Source organism: Solanum stenotomum, chromosome 10, assembly GCF_019186545.1.
Source record: "Solanum stenotomum isolate F172 chromosome 10, ASM1918654v1, whole genome shotgun sequence".
Lineage (NCBI taxonomy): Eukaryota > Viridiplantae > Streptophyta > Magnoliopsida > Solanales > Solanaceae > Solanum > Solanum stenotomum.
Window position 1 is genome coordinate 49,996,277 of NC_064291.1, and position 18,890 is coordinate 50,015,166.

The following is an 18,890-nucleotide window of genomic DNA, read 5'->3' on the forward strand; positions in this document are numbered from 1 at the left end:
TGACCAAAGTCAACTTTTCAAGTTATAAAAAAAAAACTCCAAAACAGGGAAACGGGCCTAAAACCCAAACGAACGACCAGGCGACCGAACAGTCAGTGCCAGCAAGTCATAAATGACTTGGGGTCGCTACAGGAACGCTCTAAACGATAAAATGAATTCTTTAATTTAAAAATGACCTGGAGGGTCATTACAATAAGAGGTCCAAGAGTACAAGCAATCCCCTGAAGTTTACTTTCCTAGAAGATAGAGTTTTTATATTAAGGGGAGATAATGATGATCATAGTGAAAAATGTAACCAAATGGTAAGGATTACGAAGCTTACAGTGCATAAACTAAGGCAGGAGCTTACAATGCATAATTTTGTATTGAACTGCTCGAACTAAAGAATGCAAACAAGAATGATATTCTTGTTTTATATGAGATATGTGTCCTTCCGAAATAATAGTTTTCACCGTGCTTAATTGTATAGAAAGGTTGTAAGTATCTCAATTATGGGCAAAGACATACAACTTCTTGATTAAATTTGGGTGTTGGCATCCTCAAAACATTCTTTCTAGTTCTATAGGGCTTATATCCCCCATTAGCTAGGTTGCTACAAAAACTTTGCTATATGTTGTTGCCATCGTTGGGGGCTTTCGTGTGACAATATTTTTTATTCAGGTGTGCGCTCTATATCTTGTTTGAGCCTTCTTAGTGTGACAGTGTTAGAAATATGGTTTAGAGAGATTTTGAAAGTTAGATGTGAAGTTACCAGACCTTCCTCATTCTTTATTTCTTTCTCCATTTGTGCAGCTATCACTGGACGATGAAAGTTTCAGAATCAATATTATACTTGCACGTCCAGTCTGTAAGTTGAGAGAACATAAATATGAAAGAAAGGAAGTTATTTACAATTAAAACTTGAGCTATAAAGAGAGTAAAAATCAGCTCTGCAAATATACTATCAAAGAAATATGTTAAGATGTCCACTTAATTAGGAGATCAACTCTCCAATTCAAAGTCTAAGCTACATTTGAAAACTAACGAGCTACTGAAATCTTCTTACAAAGGAGAGTCGCAGAATTTTAACATGATTTATTGGATATAAATGTGTACATAACCAGAGAAAAGTAGTAAGATGAAGCATGATTTATCCTTCATTACATCTTTAATTGCTAAAATTGGTTACTCTTTTGTATGACATTTATCGTGTACACAAGAAACATCTCCGACGATAGAATTTACAGCTGATGTAAGGTCCTCGTATTGTCTACTCTTTCTAAATAACTTGATTATATCAGAACCTAAAACCACGTAAAGCTTAACAAAGGATTAAATATTACTCATAATATCTAAGTTTGATCAAATTACCAATTCCCATGGGTAACTTTGAAGTCGAAAACGTGAAATCCCCATAAACATTCCCTTTTTTTTGTCCATGAATCACGGTAGAGATACAAAATACTGGTTCAAGGTGCCTACTTTTCGATACACAAATAAATTCTAGAAATAAAAAAAGAATTTAAAGAACATAGATAGATAGAAGTAAGAAAATAATTCAAATGAGAGTGCTAAAAATCACATTAGATAGAAAAGTAATACTGCATGGGAGGCACAACAAACAACTATTAATATTATACCTTATCAAATAATAGACTAAAAAGGTCCATAACTTACTTGTAACAATGATGTATTTTTTCGCTTTCTTCATGTTGAGCAAATTTGACTTTGAGGAGCCTGTGAAATTCAATAGTAAATACAATTGAAGAAATTCCTAACTTTACATCATTAAACACAGTCCAAATTTACTCGCTAATAGCAAAAGAGAAACTATAGAGATTCTTAGCAAATAGCTAAGTTATTTCGGACATATCATCGAACACCTTTGGTTCATCCATCTTCATAGCTTAAACCTCTCGTAGTAAGGAATGAAAAAACAGAGAATTTTTTTTTTTAAAAAAAAAGAAAGAGAGAGAGAAGAACCATCTGAACAAAAAATGTGAGAGACTACGAAATACAACACCACCTTAAAGTTATGTTTACAAATATATCTTACTATTGATATCAGAAGACAAAATTAAGCACTAAAGACCCAAGCTTAAACCGTCAAGTTTAAAATTACAGAATTCTGGACAGATAATTAGATTGTTAGTAATTAATTAATTCCAAGAGTAGAAAAAACATCTACAATTAATAATCCAAAATAATATACAGTTACATGTAACAATCATCTATATTCAACTTTGCATGTGTGGATGAGATAGAATTATTGACATGAATATAAAAAAAAACAAACCAAGAATTCCTGAAAGAACTCAGAAAAAAAGATGAGAATGTAGTCAAACGATACAGATGTGTGGGAAAGATTGAAGGTACAACTTCAGGGAAAGGGGCACGCGTGAGTTAGTTCTTAAGTTTGACCCATGTGGAAACCCAGTGGGCCGCTGAGACACGAGGCAAACAATCGCAGAAGCAGAAAAGGGTCAGTAGGATAAGATCTCTTTTTAGGAAGGAAATGTCTGGAATACCTTTGATCGTGGAAGGGCATTCTTAAGTTTGACCCACGTGGAAACCCAAGGGAGAAGCAGGTGGAGTGTGTGAATAGGTCAGGTGAGAAGGAAAATTACGAGAGCACCCTTGGTCGTCCAAGGGCACCACCACTTTTATAGAATGATGATGATGATGATGATATATATATGTGCAAGGCACGGGCATAATGCAGAGATAAAAGTAATTATAAAAGAAGGCCTGTAAATATGCAACATAATTAAAATAAGGGAAAAGGGACAAATATACCCCCGAACTTTCGAAAATGGTATGTCAATACCTTCCGTTATACTTTTGGTCCATTAGAGCCCTTGCCGTCCAATAATCAGTGCACATTTGCCCCTCCCACTAACGGAACACACATTGTGTACACGTGGCGCAATCCTAGGCCACAACCCGAATTGACTAATTTTTTTACCCAAATTTCAAAATCCGTCCATAACCCATTTAACTTACCCGATTTACCCATAAATAAACTCTCTAAAATCCTACGGAAAAATCCTAAAAAGTTTATTTATTTACGTTAAACTTTACACACGTTTTAAAAAATACGATTGTAATAAAAAAATTGTCGTAATACTCCTATTAATTAATGGATTGTTTTGGTAAAACTTAATTTTTGAAATTATTTTTTCAACAACTTAACTTCCTAATCACTTTCCCTTAACCACGTGGGTCCCACATTTTCCATCGTTCTTCTTCCTAATTCTTCTGTTGATTTCTTCAAATTTCTTCTCTTACTGTTCCTCTGCTTCTTGCAAGGAAGAATAAAAATGAGAATTTCATGGGGTAAAAAGCATCAAAATCATCACCTCCACCACCCTCCTTCTTCGACGACGCCGTCTTCTTCTATTGCTCCGCCATTTCCGTCCCTTCCCCACCCAAACTACTTCTTACCTGCAACTTCTACAACACCTCTCCCTTCCCTCAAACCCTTATCCTTTACATACTAACCTCTCCTCCCCCACCCAACTACCCGACTCCTTCTAATTCGAATTACCACTTTAGTTTTCGTCAATCCAGTTATGGTACTAGATTTGTAGTCTATCAAAGTCAATATCCTTCTTATTATCATCCTAACAGTAATAACGGATGGGGTGGGTTTCAGCCTTCGCCGCCACCTTCACCGCCGTTGCCGGCGGTGCTGTATGTGGATCACCAAAATGCGAAGAAGATTAAAAATGATGTTAATGTTCATAAGGATCCTATCAGGGTTCGTGTTGATGAATTCAATAAAGATTTCCATTTTTCTTTAGGATTTTATTGAGTTTATTTGTGGGTAAATCGGGTGGGTTAAATGGGTTATGGACAGATTTTGAAATTCAGGTTAAAAAATTGATCAATTCGGGTTGTGGCCTAGGATTGCGCCACGTGTACACAATGTGTGTTCCGTTAGTGAGAGGGGCAAATGTGCAGTGATTATTGGACGGCAAGGGCTCTGTTGGACCAAAAGTATAACGGAGGGTATTAACATACCATTTTCAAAAGTTCGGGGGTATATTTGTCCCTTTTCCCTTAAAATAAATACCAACATTAACACATTTCATAGTATGTTACAAATATTTTGGAGAATGTTACATGGAGCTTTCTAGAAAAGGTTAAAACAGATATATAACTTTTGAATTTTGAAATTTTTGAATAAAAATAGGTTCTTTAAGGTTGAAACTTCTTTATTACCTGAAAATAAATTAAAGGAGTGAACATTAACACAATTCGAGGGATATCATTACTAATAAGAGAGTTTGAAGTGGAAATGCATCTAAAAGCTGAAATTGCACACAAAATAACACATCACTTTGAAGATAAGCTATTTAAATTCAGGTGAATCCAATTGACAAAAGCATGAAAGAAATTATCTCTCCGATTTTATTATGTTGTTTCCATTCACCTATATATTTTGAACACAAAGAAATAGTCAGTTGGTTTTTCTTTGTTAGGAGTGAAAGAGAACTATTAACTTCAACCACATTAGCTAGTCAATAAGAACAAACAAAGTACTACTAAGCACAACTATTTGTATGGGTAAAATGGAAATATAAGCTTCTCATGGAATCTTTACTTTCTGGTACATTTAACTGGGGAGAAACCACATTATAATTACCACTAATCATAAACCACATTATAATTACCACTAATCATAAACACGAAAGGCAAACAAAAGGCAAGTACAAAACGAATGAAATCCTTGAGTCATTTCCCTGCAACTTATCTTTAGTCAGGTTATTCATCAGCAGGAAACTAAAATTGCCACGTAATATATTGAAAGCTTCACCAATGAGCCATTCATGAAATATTAACTCTAATACAATTATCTCACAGAGGGATAAATATTCATATGCGTGTACAAACTTATAGTAACTCTTAGTAGTTTATGCAACATGATCAAATTAAATATGAATATATCACGTTTCATAGTGTATTACATTCATATTGTAGAGGCTTATAGCTTTCTACGACGGTCAAGACATAGACATTATAGGTAGTTTAATATATGTTGCATTGGCCTGGTAGTTGAATCTGGTAGCTTCTGAATTCTGGAATCTCCAAGGCTTAACAAAGTAGTTCTTCCAGGTTGAGACTTTTTATGGCTTAAAAAAAATTATAAATTAAAGGAATAAATCAACACAAATCAAGAAATAGCAAAAGAGAAGTGGGATGAAAAGGCTTGTTCATCTAAAATCATACAAAGTTATGGAGAAGGAAGGAGTGTGTTTCTTACTGTATTTGTTTGATTCGACATCGGAATGCATCTTTGCCGGCTTCCATCAACTTGACTTTGCAGTATGCCTCCAGGTGCAATTTTTTCAGGGAGATGTTGAGGGGAATATTTGTGGGAGAAACACCAGAAGAATCTAGTCAATTTGTAAACATTAATGTAGCAATTTATTGAGATATTCATTAGCAATTATTCAGAGAGAAGTCACCAAATACTCATCGAAAATAGAAAATGAGATATCTCAAAACTAACACAAGTCCCCTAGCACTATAATGTTGTAAATCTTGGAAATTTAGACAAAAAAGACATGAAATGTGGAGAGATAACTCAAAAATTTGAGAGACATTTTCTACATCAGAGTTTGTCTCCCTAACGACTTCCCACACATTCTTAGTAGTATACAGAAAACATCGACAAATGAATTAAAAACAAATATTTAAAAAAATTGAACCACACATGTTATGCTTCAGCCAATATTGTAAGGTATACTATTCATTACATGTTTCTAACGGTGATTCATTGTATGAAAGAAAGTATCCTTACATGAATGAAATTAGGAAATTGGATGGAATAATAAAAATACAAAATATTCTTAAAGCAGTCATATGGATACAAATGATAGACCAATCAGAGGAAATAAGAGGTCTAAGAGTATACAACCAGTCCCCTGAAGTTTACTTTCCTAGAATATAGAGTTTCTATATCAAGGGGAGATAACGATGATCATAGTGAACAACGTAATCAAATGGTGAAGATTACAAAGTTTACACTGCATAAACTAAGGCAGGAGCTTACAATGCATAATTTTGGTGTTGAACTGCTCCAACTGAAGAATGCAAAAAAGAATGATATTCTAGTAAATGTGTGTCCTCCAGGAATAATAGTTTTCACGGTGCTTAATTGTATAGAAAGGTTGTAAGTATCTCAATTATGGGAAAAGACATACAACTTCTGGATTAAAATTTGGGTGTTGGCATCCTCGAAACATTCTTTCTAGTTCTATAGGGCTTCTATCTCCCATTAGCTAGGTTGCTACACAAGCTTTGCTATATGTTGTTGCCATCGTTGGGGACTTTCGTGTGCCAATATTTTTTATTCAGGTGTGCGCTCTATATCTTGTTTGAGCCTTTCTACTGTGATGGTGTTAGAAATATGGTTTAGAGAGATTTTGAAATTAGATGTGAAGTTACCAGATCTTCCTGATTCTTTGTTTCTTTCTCCATTTGTGCAGCTATCAGTGGACGATGGAAGTCTCATAATCAATATTATACTTGCACGTCCAGTATGTAAGTTGAGAGAACATAAATATGGAAGAAACGAAGTTATTTACAATTAAAACTTGAGCTATAAAGAAAGTAAAAATCTGCTCTGCGAATATACTATCACATAAATGTGTTAAGATGTCCACTTAACAGATCAACTCTCCAATCCAAAGTCTAAGCTACATTTGAAAACTAACGAGATACTGAAATCTTCTCACAAAGGAGAGTCACGAAATTTTAACATGATTTATTGGATGTACATGTGTACATAACCAGAGAGAAGTAGTAAGATGAAGCATGATTTATCCTTCATTTCATTTTTAATTGCTAAAATTGGTTACTCTTTTGTATGACATTTATCATGTACACAAGAAACATCTCCGACGATAGAATTTGCAGCTATCTAAGGTCCTCATATTGTCTTCTCTTTCTAAATAACTTGATTATATCAGAACCTAAAACCACGTAAACCAATAAAGGATTAAATATTACTCCTAATATCTAAGTTTGATTAAATTACCAATTCCCATGGGTAACTTTGAAGTCGAAAATGTGAAATCCCCATAAACATTCCCTTTTTTTTGTCCATGAAACACGGTAGAGATAAAAAATACTGGTTCAAGTTGCGCTTGCTTTCTGATACATATCTTAGCTGATGAATTAGTAGTTGTTGTTCTTGTTTCTTTAGTACCCTTAGTAGTTCCTATAAGAAAAAAAATTAAAGAACATTGATAGATAGAAGTAAGAAAAGAATTCAAAGGATATATACATATATTTTTTAGAAAAGTTACTAAACTTGATACTCCAAGCCAATGAAGGATATTAAAAATGTTCGATAACGTCCATGTCACAGGAGAGTGCCAAAAATCACATTAGTAGATAAGTAATACTGCAGGGGAGGCACAACAAACAACTATCAATATTATACATTATCAAATAATAGACTAAAAAAGTCCAAAACTTACTTGTAACAGTGATGTATTTTTCCGCTTTCTTCACGTTGAGCAAAATTGACTTTGAGGAGCCTGTGAAATTCAATAGTAAATAAAATTGAATGAACTCCTAACTTTACATCATTGAAGACAGTCCTAATTTACTCGCTAATAGCAAAAGAGAAACTGTAGAGATTCTTACCAAATAGTTAAGTTATTTCGGACATATCATCGAACACGTTTGGTTCATCCATCTTCATAGCCTAAACCTCTCATAGCAAGGAATGAAAAAATAGAGAAAAGTTTTTTAAAAAAAGAAAGACAGAGAGAAGAACCATCTGAACAAAAAATGTCAGAGACTATGAAATACAACACCACCATAAAGTTATGTTTACAAAATAGCTTACTATCGATATCAGAAGACAAAATTAAGCACTAAAGGTCGATTCTTAAACCGTAACGTTTTATATTACAGAATTCTGCACAAATAATTAGATTGTTAGTAATTAATTAGTTCCAAAAGTAGGAAAAACATCTACAATCAATAATCCAAAATAATATACAGTTACATGTAACAACTTCGCATGTGTAGATGAGATAGAATTATTGACATGAATATTAATTAAAAAAAATAACTGAGAATTCCTGAAAGAACTCGGAAGAAAAAGATGAGAATGTAGTCAAAAGATCCAAATATGTGGAAAAGATTGGAGGTACAACTTCAGGAAAAGGGGCACACGTGAGTTAGCTGGGTTAGTTCTTAAGTTTGACCCACGTGGAAACCCAATGGACAAGCAGGTGGACTGTGTTAATAGGTCAGCTCAGAAGGAAAATTACGGGAGTACCCTTGGTCGTCCAACAAAAGCAAGACAAACAGGGGATCATCCCTGTTGTCTAAAGCGGAGAAATAATGTGCAGATGCAAGAATTAGAGCGTACCTTTGGGTTCGTAGTTCGCAGAAGCAGCAAAACTGTACGGAGAGGAAGTCTTCAGCTTCCAACGGAGCTCTTCGTCTTCGAAGAAGGAACCATGGAGGAAGTAAATTTGTCCGTGAAGACCAGATAGGAAAAGTTGTAGTGTGAATTGGGAAATGCGTCGATCGGTTCACGTGGCCGCTGAGACACGCGGCAAACAATCCCAGGAGCAGAAAATGGTCAGCATAATAAGATCTCTTTTAGGAAGGAAATGTCTGGAATACCCTTGGTCGTGGAAGGGCATTCTTAAGTTTGACCCACGTGGAAACCCAAGGGAGAAGCAGGTGGAGTGTGTGAATAAGTCAGGTGAGAAGGAAAATTACGGGAGCACCCTTGGTCGTCCAAGGGCACCACCACTTCTATAGAATGATAATTTTATGTTCATAAAAAATAATCGAATTCATTATTTTTCTGAAGTGAATAGCTTAATTTTTTAAATTTTTAAATACCCACAATTTTAAAATTTATGATCAAGAATTTGTGAAATTCTTGTTGTTTTTTATTTTACAATATTTTGTGCATTTACAAACATCTGGTTCAATTGAATATACAGACTTTCTGGATTGTTAAGACATGGGAATCAAAATTTAAAAATCAAAATATAATGTATAAAAAAAGTAGAAGATGGAAGAGAAAATTGTGGAGTGAATAATCTATATTTATTGTTGAAGAAAAAAATATAGTTCACGTGAGGAAGAAAGGGATATAAATTCATGTGAGGAAGAAATAAAAAGAACTATGTGTAGGGGTGGGCATAAACACCGAAAAACCGAAAAACCGAACCAAACCGAATTATTTTGGTAATTCGGTTTCGGTATTTCGGTTTTCGGTTCGGTATTTGGTATATGGTTTTGTATTTTTCGGTATTTCGGTTCGGTTTTCGGTATGCAATTTTTGTGTAATTCGGTATTTCGGTATTTCGGTTTACCGAAATATATTAAATTATAATATATATTAATATTATATTAATTATTAATATTTAAAAATAAATATTATAATTTAAAATTAAAAACAAAAGTTTGTCTTTTCAAACTTTTCAACTTTACAAACCCACTTCCCAAAAGGCAAAAATTACCGTTCCCACTTCCCACGTCTAGTCGTCTACAGACTATAACAGTGTCAACCGTTCTGGTGACCAGCAGCACGCAGCAGGGCAGCTGGCAGCCGTAGCACAACAACGACCGGTAAATTTCAATGTTATAACAAGGCTAAATTTCAATGTTAACGACAATTTATTATTTTGAATCATACAATAATTTGAAAAACAAAGTAAAATAAGCAAAAAGAAATAAAACATAAATAAAATAAACAAAAAAATTACAAAATTTTAAAAAGCCCACTAAGCAGGCCCATAACAAAAAACCGAATTAACAAAAACCGAACCGAATTAATAAAAACCGAACCGAAATAATAAAAACCGAACAGAACCGAATTATTTCGGTTCGGTGTTCGGTACACGTTGTACAAGAACCGAAAACCGAAAAAACCGAAACCGAACCGAAATACCGAATGCCCAGCCCTAACTATGTGGACGAACTACCTTTAAAGTTGGTGTAATATTATTTGGATAAATTGGAGTTAACGAGGATGATGGGTGTTAAGAGATGGTAGTTATAGTTTGCTCATAAACGAGCGAACCGTATGTTTTGATGTGCATTTTAGAGAGGGTTCCTTTTGATGTTTAGGGTTCAAAAAGTTTATATTTTGATGCTCGATTCTATTATTTTTGACAGGCCAGAATTTCAATCAATTTTTAAAAATTAATTTGAATTTTCTTACATATAATTAGATTCATTAAACACATCAGGTACAGTCCTTTATTATAAAATAATTTATATCATATGTAAAATGTAAAATAGTTGGTTGATTTTAAAATTATAGTAGTGTCATTATGACATAGAAAATAATATATATTATTTAAAAATTACATAAAATATTATAAATACAATCATTAATAATTTAAAATATCTAAAAATCATATTAAATTTGATTGACTCTCCAAATTTTATGAATATTATATATAAATTAAACCAAAAAAATTACTACATATTTTACTATATTATAGAAGAGTCTAGGAATGACTACCAATGGTCCAATAAGATCACTACTAATGTCCAATATATTTATAAAATATATAAGTGGGCCCCACCACCTTCCACTTAAATACTACATATTATATATTATTAATTACTATACTATTGGTACCACATAAAATGGATTATATAATAAACATATATTGTTTGAAATTGACGAAAAAGAAACAATAAATTACAATAATTAATAAAAAAAATAGTCCACTCCAAAAAATCTATCAATTAACAACATATATTGTTTGAAATTGACGAAAAAGAAACTATAAATTACAATAATTAACAAAATAAATCTCTCGACTCCAACAAATCTATCAATTAATGCCACATAAATTGGGACATGGCAAATAACATATATTATTAAAAAATTAGGTTCAAAATGTACTATAAAATACAATAATTAACAACTTAATATATTAAAGAGACATATAAAAAAGGGTTAATATTTGAAATTCTGCATCTGCCACATAAATTAGAACAAATAGAGTAATAAATATTATTTTCAAAATTATGTTAAAAAAAAGTACTACAAATCACAATAGCTAACAATTTAAAATATTTTTAAAATCATATAAAAATTTCAATAACTTCTCAAATTCCATAATATGACATAAATTTAAAAAAAAAGTGTTATAAATCATAATAAATAGTACAATATTTAAACTACTTTAAAAGCATTATAAATTGTAATAAATAATACAACAATTTAAATTACTTAAAATTTAACGACTTAAAAATATTTTTTTAAATGTATTAAAATTTTGGTTAATTGTCAAAACTTTACATGTGCCACATAAATTGGGACATGGACAGTCACACATATTTTTTTAAAAAAATTACATTAAAAGTATTCTATCAATTAACAACATATATTGTTTGAAATTGACGAAAAAGAAATTATAAATTACAATAATTAACAAAATAAATCTCTCGACTCCAACAAATCTATCAATTAATGCCACATAAATTGGGACATGGCAAATAACATATATTATTAAAAAATTAGGTTCAAAATGTACTATAAAATACAATAATTAACAACTTAATATATTAAAGAGACATATAAAAAAGGGTTAATATTTGAAATTCTGCATCTGCCACATAAATTAGAACAAATAGAGTAATAAATATTATTTTCAAAATTATGTTAAAAAAAAGTACTACAAATCACAATAGCTAACAATTTAAAATATTTTTAAAATCATATAAAAATTTCAATAACTTCTCAAATTCCATAATATGACATAAATTTTAAAAAAAAGTGTTATAAATCATAATAAATAGTACAATATTTAAACTACTTTAAAAGCATTATAAATTGTAATAAATAATACAACAATTTAAATTACTTAAAATTTAACGACTTAAAAATATTTTTTTAAATGTATTAAAATTTTGGTTAATTGTCAAAACTTTACATGTGCCACATAAATTGGGACATGGACAGTCACACATATTTTTTTAAAAAAATTACATTAAAAGTATTCTATCAATTAACAACATATATTGTTTGAAATTGACGAAAAAGAAACTATAAATTACAATAATTAACAAAATAAATCTCTCGACTCCAACAAATCTATCAATTAATGCCACATAAATTGGGACATGGCAAATAACATATATTATTAAAAAATTAGGTTCAAAATGTACTATAAAATACAATAATTAAGAACTTAATATATTAAAGAGACATATAAAAAATGGTTAATATTTGAAATTCTGCGTGTGCCACATAAATTAGAACAAAGAGAGTAATAAATATTATTTTCAAAATTATGTTAAAAAAAAGTACTACAAATCACAATAGCTAAAAATTTAAAATATTTTTAAAATCATATAAAAATTTCAATAACTTCTCAAATTTCATAATATGACATAAATTAAAATAAAAAAATAATATATATTGGGCCCTGTGCTGGCACGGGGTCCTATATCTAGTATTAGATAGATATGTACTAGCGAAGACACTTGTTTCTAGTGCAAAAAAAATATAAGCAATCGTACTGTTATAGATAGTGAAATGAAAAAAATAATTTAAGATAAATTAATTTTAGTAGCTAATTCAAAAAGACCATCAAATTTAAACCCTGCAAAAGTCAAAACGCAGCTTAAACCCTGCTGCAATTCTCTTGCAACTCAGCAGAGTAGAAAGCGAAAATGGGGGAAAACGATTTGTGGGACGATTCAGCCCTCGTTAATGCGTTCAACGATGCCGTAACCAAGTACAAGGTTCTCCCTTCACTCTACATTCTACGAAAACTCATACTTCCATTGCTCTTACTAGTCATCTTTCAACGTCTTAAAATGTATGTCAGCTGTATTTTCAATTTTTGCTTTCAACGCAGTTCTGCTGAACTTAAAATCGCTTCTCTTTCTAGATGTATTAGTAATCTAATCATTCATATTCCTTCTCCACTTGGCGATAATTTTTGGACTTGATTAGTATAATTTAGGGTAAAAAATGAAATTCAAATGGAGTGGAATGGGATTAATAGAGGGTTTATGTAACTGAACAGTGTCGGAGTTGAGGGTAGCTGTTGTTTTAATATTACATATGCACTTGTGATACTTTCTGATAACTTAGGTCTTAGGCCTAACTCACACCCAAAAAATTAGCTCAAAGGAAGGAGGATTGTCCAAGCCTTATAAAGAGTCTACTCATCTCATTAACCACCAATGTGGGACTTTCTGCTTTTAACACTTTTTGGCTTCAATTTAAGATATTCAGGAAGAACATTTAAGAAACCCCATTTTTTGTTTTTCCTTGTTAGCATGGACTACCAGCAGGTCCAGCACGAAATTCGTTAGGTTAGAGTGTTGATCCCATTGTATAGTGAGAAAAAAGGAACATGGTATGTGATACCGATGGAGGTTTACTTATGTAAGAGTGCAATTTGGTCTTGATTACAGTTGTTTTCCGGTCATCTTGTACGCATTCCACTATTCAATGAAGTACCTCATAACTCTGAGTCTCCGACTAGCACAGGTGACGTGTAACTCTCAATCAAGGTTTAGGTAGAATAGCAGCGTAGTTGATCTCTATTAGGTTTAATATTTTTTCACTTGACAACCTTTGCTATTGGCCTTTACTCTTGAGTAAAGCTCTAGGCAGTTGGATATTGTGAGGAGATTGGAAGCATTAAGTTGGACACGAGAAAATGATATTTACATGAGGACCCATCTTTTCTACTTTAATTGTGCCTTTCATTTATTTGACTTTGGGTTCTAGTATGTCAAGGGGATGATTTATGGTGTTTTTTGCTGCCAATGTTTCTGAGATGACGGGGTAGAAAAGAACAGAAGCAATGTGGATTCCGTTATATTGTGTTGTAGGAGGAGCACTAGAGAATTGTGTGGTGCTGGAATAAGGGAAAGGAGGGCTGAAGAGAGAATAAGTTGCTGCTTTCTGTTACGAAAGGGAAGAAAGCATTTCCTACAATGTATGTACCAGAGAGCAATACTTAGTGATAAAGTTCTTTTAAAGTAATTTTTAGGTAAACTGTCAAGGATGTAGTTCATTTTATTTACTATGTCCTGCGTTTGAGGATGTTATGAGAGATGCTTTTGTCTTTATCTGAGCGCAAGTAGAACTTTCCTGGGTGCATCTTCCATTATGCAGGCTATTTTCGTATGTGAAGTTGGGTCTACTAATTTCTTTTCTGTCATTCTTGCTTAAAATCTTGTTGAACTTGAATTTAGTTTGTTTTATCTCTGGGATTCTGGCTGCCACAGTTGAATAAAGTATCTTGGCTCTCCTTTCTCCCCATTTGCTGTTCCTTCTTCTTCACGATCATCATCCTTGACATCATTTCGATTCCACTACTTCTCTGCATTGGCCATGATCTTTTGACTCCTCTTAACTTCCCCAGCTTCCATACAGCCTGCTTTTCTCTCAAACCCTCCAAAGCGGTCTTCATCCCGACCCCTTCCATAAAGAGAGTCAAATTTAAGTCACAGCTGCTATTGCACAGAGCCTAGAATCAAACACAATACTTGTTTACTGATTGTTATCATTTCTTACTCCTTTTCCCTTTCTAAGAAAATTTTATATGTTTCTCTTGATGTTCTTCTTTCCAATTTCCAGATTATGCATAGTAAAGGAGCTAAAGTTAGCAGCAAAGAGGAGAATGTGACAGCTCCTGACGACGGAAGCAATGAGCTTAAAAGGTCCATTTATGACTCAATTAGAGTGATATTTCTTTTTATTTCTTCTTTCGAGCTATTTTAATGATTAAAAATTATTATAAAGACTCAGACATTTCTAACTCTTAATGAATTCAATTTATGACTCTAAATGAGTGATATTAAATGAGCTTGAAAGGCCTATTCATGATTTGAATCAACTGATATTTCATTTTATCTCTTCTTTGAGCTTTTTAGTGTAAAAAAATAATACATAGGAAATGCTACTACTTGAAAAGATTTGCACATATCTTGAGAATTGGAAAAGTTTGTTGTTTTCTAACTCTTTTATTACGTAATTCTCTTATATTGATGCATCTTGAGATGTCTGCTAGTAGTTGATTTGTTCTGCTAGTAGTTGATTTGTTCTGCTAGGATTTTAACTTAGAGCTATGTTAAGTACTTTTACTTTGCCTTTCTAGTAGGGCTGATTAAAGTTCTTACGTATTCTGGTTGGTAGACTTATAGGTCAGGTATCATCTTTATGATGATTTATCATTGTAATACGTTGTTTATATGCCACAACTTTCCCTGTTTATTGCTTTATTATTAAACTTTATCGTCCTCCCTGTATCCCCTTCGTTTACTTTTTGTTTGCTTCACATGTGCCAGCCTGGGTAGTAAATATGCAGAGGTACTCCTTCTGTCCCAATTGTGAAGGAGTTTGGAGTACTTAGGTCAAAACACTTAAATTTGACTATGAATAAACTATACATATTTGAAAACTATCCCCCACTTGTGGGATATCACTGGGTATAATGTTGTATTTAAAACTTTACGACATACTACAAGTCAAATGTCAACATCTAATGATTCAAAATATTTTTAAGAATAGTCAAAGAAAAAACTGTTTTACTCCCCAAACCGTAACACCTTTACATAAAATGGGACTGAGAGAGTACTTCTCGTGATAAACTTTTTCAAGTTACATCAGGAAAAAACAATTAACTGTCTGGAGACTGACATTCTGCTTTATTCCTCTTTGTTTTGTTTTCACCTGTGTGGATGAAGCAAAGGGGAGGGAGATGATAACAGCAAAGCTGCACCAGATACCACTACAGAAATTGGGGATGCAAGCAGCCTTCCACCAGTAAAAGAAAATTCCTCTTTTGAGGCAGTTACTCCTGAAAACCATACTGGTCAACTGAGTGAGCAAAACACCCAGGATAAGGCCATAGAGAACAGCAGTTCACAGAGTTTAGAAGATTACAACCAGTTACTCTACAAATATTATGAACTTGAGGATCAAAGGCAAAAGATTTTGCAGCAACTTAACCAGTTTGGCATCTGGGGTGATCAAAATTCTGGTTCTGCTTCTCAAGAATATCAAGCTTATGCATCACATAATTTAAATCCAACAGAATCTTCTTTCTACTGCCCATATGGATGCCAAAGTTGGGTGTCTCCATGCACTGCATCACCTTGTTGTTTGGGTGTAAATCAGGATGACAAACCATGCAATGCTTCTTTGCGATGTGTTCAAGAAAGGAAATCATCTCCTCAAAACCCTAATTTGGTTGATACAGCAATGGGAGCTGCAGAAAAAGCACTCTCCTCTTTAAAGCAAGCTTCTAACACGGCTTCACTGAATTCATTTGCAAAGGAAGGTGAGCAGCTCTCTTGATGCTTGAGTGCATGACTGCTTCTTTTTATGTCTAGGGTGTGATGTGATAGTAACTGGAAGATCCTTCAATTTTCTATTACATAATGAGGTGAAATGAATACGGACAAGAAGAAGACAGAGGTGGAGAAGAGGGGGGTGGGGGAAGCAAGTTTTGACTTGATTGATTATGGATTACATGTGTGTTTGGTACAAAGGATTTTCCAATTTCCCATGTTTGGTTGGTCAAATATTTTGGAAAACGTTCTCTAGAAAAACAAGCTCCTTAAAATCAGGAAAATGGCTTTCCTAATAAAGTAGGGAAAACAAGTTTCAATAGTAACATTCCACATTGATTGTGTCTCCCACCTTCCAAGACATCTCATCTTTGCCCCCACACCCCGTCCTCCCCACTCTCACCTACCATAGTATTTGTCTAAATTATATACAATTGCTTTTAGGATAATATTTGCTTACCTACCGAACACGAAAAATGAGTAGGAAACCCACTTAGTTTCCTAGGGAACATTTTTCAAGAAAATATTTTCCATGGAAAACACTTTACTTCATACCGAAAACACCCTACAAATGAAGATATTTGCTTTAGGAAATTTGCAATGAAAAATTGTCTTTCAGTAGAAGTCAACATCTCAGTATCTCTGGGTAGCAGGGCAAGTGAGCAATCTAAGTCCATTGATTCTAGGTCCTGCTACACTGAATGCATGTTGATGACTTACTGCTAGGAGCACTAGCATCATATAATACAATGAGGATCTCAAATGTGCTACAGAAATTCAGAGAACAACAAAAAGATCCAATATGATGTGAGAAAGAACTTCAATCTTTCAAATGTCCTTCTATCCTTTTAAGTACTTTGTTTTTACTCTTTCAAATTTCAGGAAAACAAATAGCGATGATGAACCCTGTTGCTGCAGAGAAAACTACCGGCTTGGAGACGGATCTAGCGGAAGTGCTGAATGCATGGTACTCTGCTGGCTTTTACACTGGAAAGTAAGTTTCTTCAATGGATGATCTGATATGCTCCAGTGTACCTTTCTGTGGAAACTGTTGCTTAACACCAAACTCTTGCATATGTGGTAAATTTGAAAAAAAATTGAAAGCAAGCTGTTTCAGAATCAGACCATGCAAATATTTGCTCGTAAACATAATTTTCTGGTTGAAGTTAAAAAAGGATCCATATCACCTCTTCTGTTTAGTGATTACTCTATGAAGGTTAGCTGAATGAAGTTCTCTTGCTGTCCCATAGAGAACAAAAATGGCTGGTGATATCTTCTCATCGGCTGCTTAAGATTTAGTGGGTAGAGTTATCTGGTACTACCTTAGTTGGTAGGAGATAGCAGCCTAGCAGGTACCTGTGAAATAGTCAAGGTGCACCCAAGCTCGTCCGAACAACATCGTTGTCAAAAGAAAGATAAAGACTTCACTTGATGGAACCTTTAAAGGCACTAGTGTAAGAATTTCAGATGTAGGTCAATGGTAGACGACAGTTAAGAGTGTGGTTCTAAAGTCTTGCAACACTTGAATCTTTTCTGTTGTGAGTATTTGAAGTGCTCTCATAGCAGGATTTGGGTTAATATTCATTAGAAGATAACCTAATCTTAGGGTGTGTTCGGTACAGAGGTTTTCCAATTTTCCCTCGTTCGGTTGGTCAAAAATTTTGGAAAATATTTTCTTTAGGAAAGTAAGTTCCTTAAAAATAAGGAAAACGACTTCCCTTGTGGAAGTAGGGTAATCAAGTTTCATAAATGGTATTCCACATTGATTGTGTCATTCCCACCCTCCAACACAACTCATATTCCTCGCTATTCCCATAGCCCCATCCGCACACCCCTACCTACACCCCAACCTCTCGTAGAAATTGTTTAGATTATATACAACTATTTTTACTTTTTGGGGTAATAGTTTTTGCTTACATGTCGAACACAAGAAAATAAGTAAGATGCCCACTTATTTTACTAGACAAAGTTGTCCATGAGTGTTCCCGTTTTAGTTAGATTTGTAGCTCAACCCCTGAAACTTTGGATGTGATGCAGGTATCTTTCAGAGCAATCCAAGAAGAGAGATGGTTAGCGTCGTACTGATTCAGTTGAAACTCAAATGTGTAGTTGTCAATTCGACAGAGAAAAAAATCATGTATTAATGTTTTTGCACTAGAATTCAAAGCTGTGATGTAAAACTAGATTTTGTACAGCATTCCTGGTAGGTTGATTTTTCGAAATATTGACAAAACAGTTTTTTTTTTTTTTTTTTTTTTGGGGGGGGGGGNGTTGATTTGAAGCGTTTATGAGCTTCAGTTTTTTTCTTTCACCCTCTCCTCTTTCCATAGGTGTTTGCACATGAATTTGATGATATGTGAAAAATGAAAGCAGTATTTGAAGTTAAATTGAATAGTGTGTTAGAAATTTAAAGTTGTGTTTGAAACGTGCATTTTACTCTAGATTTGTTGAAGTTTTGTGAGGAAAAAGAAATTATTTACTTGAAAATGTGGTTCAACAAGTTTTTCAAATTTAAAAAACTCAGCTTCAAGTTGGAATGAAAAATTGACGTTATTAGACAAATTTTGTTCTATTATTTTGGGAAAAGC

At 33.3% G+C, this 18,890-nt stretch overlaps 2 protein-coding genes across 2 annotated transcripts in view; one reads left to right on the forward strand and one right to left on the reverse strand.

Moving 5' to 3' along the window:
* Nucleotides 1–18,890, reverse strand: part of LOC125841370 (heat shock factor protein HSF8-like) — a 267,031-nt gene that overhangs the window by 130,705 nt on the left and 117,436 nt on the right. The gene's annotated exons all lie outside the window — the stretch shown is intronic.
* On the forward strand, nucleotides 12,601–18,597 carry LOC125841376 (uncharacterized). Its single transcript, XM_049520491.1, has 5 exons — nucleotides 12,601–12,732; nucleotides 14,588–14,670; nucleotides 15,697–16,292; nucleotides 17,185–17,296; nucleotides 18,340–18,597. Exons 1-5 carry the CDS (start codon nucleotides 12,661–12,663, stop codon nucleotides 18,374–18,376), a joined length of 900 nt encoding a protein of 299 aa, XP_049376448.1. The 5' UTR covers nucleotides 12,601–12,660; the 3' UTR covers nucleotides 18,377–18,597.

Bases quoted from the DNA above. Each gene is read 5' to 3' on its own strand.
- LOC125841376 (XM_049520491.1), top strand. From the start codon at position 12,661: ATGGGGGAAAACGATTTGTGGGACGATTCAGCCCTCGTTAATGCGTTC. The intron at 14,671-15,696 runs GTCCATTTATGA...GTGTGGATGAAG, and splicing joins GGAAGCAATGAGCTTAAAAG to CAAAGGGGAGGGAGATGATA. The intron at 17,297-18,339 runs GTAAGTTTCTTC...GATGTGATGCAG, and splicing joins GCTGGCTTTTACACTGGAAA to GTATCTTTCAGAGCAATCCA.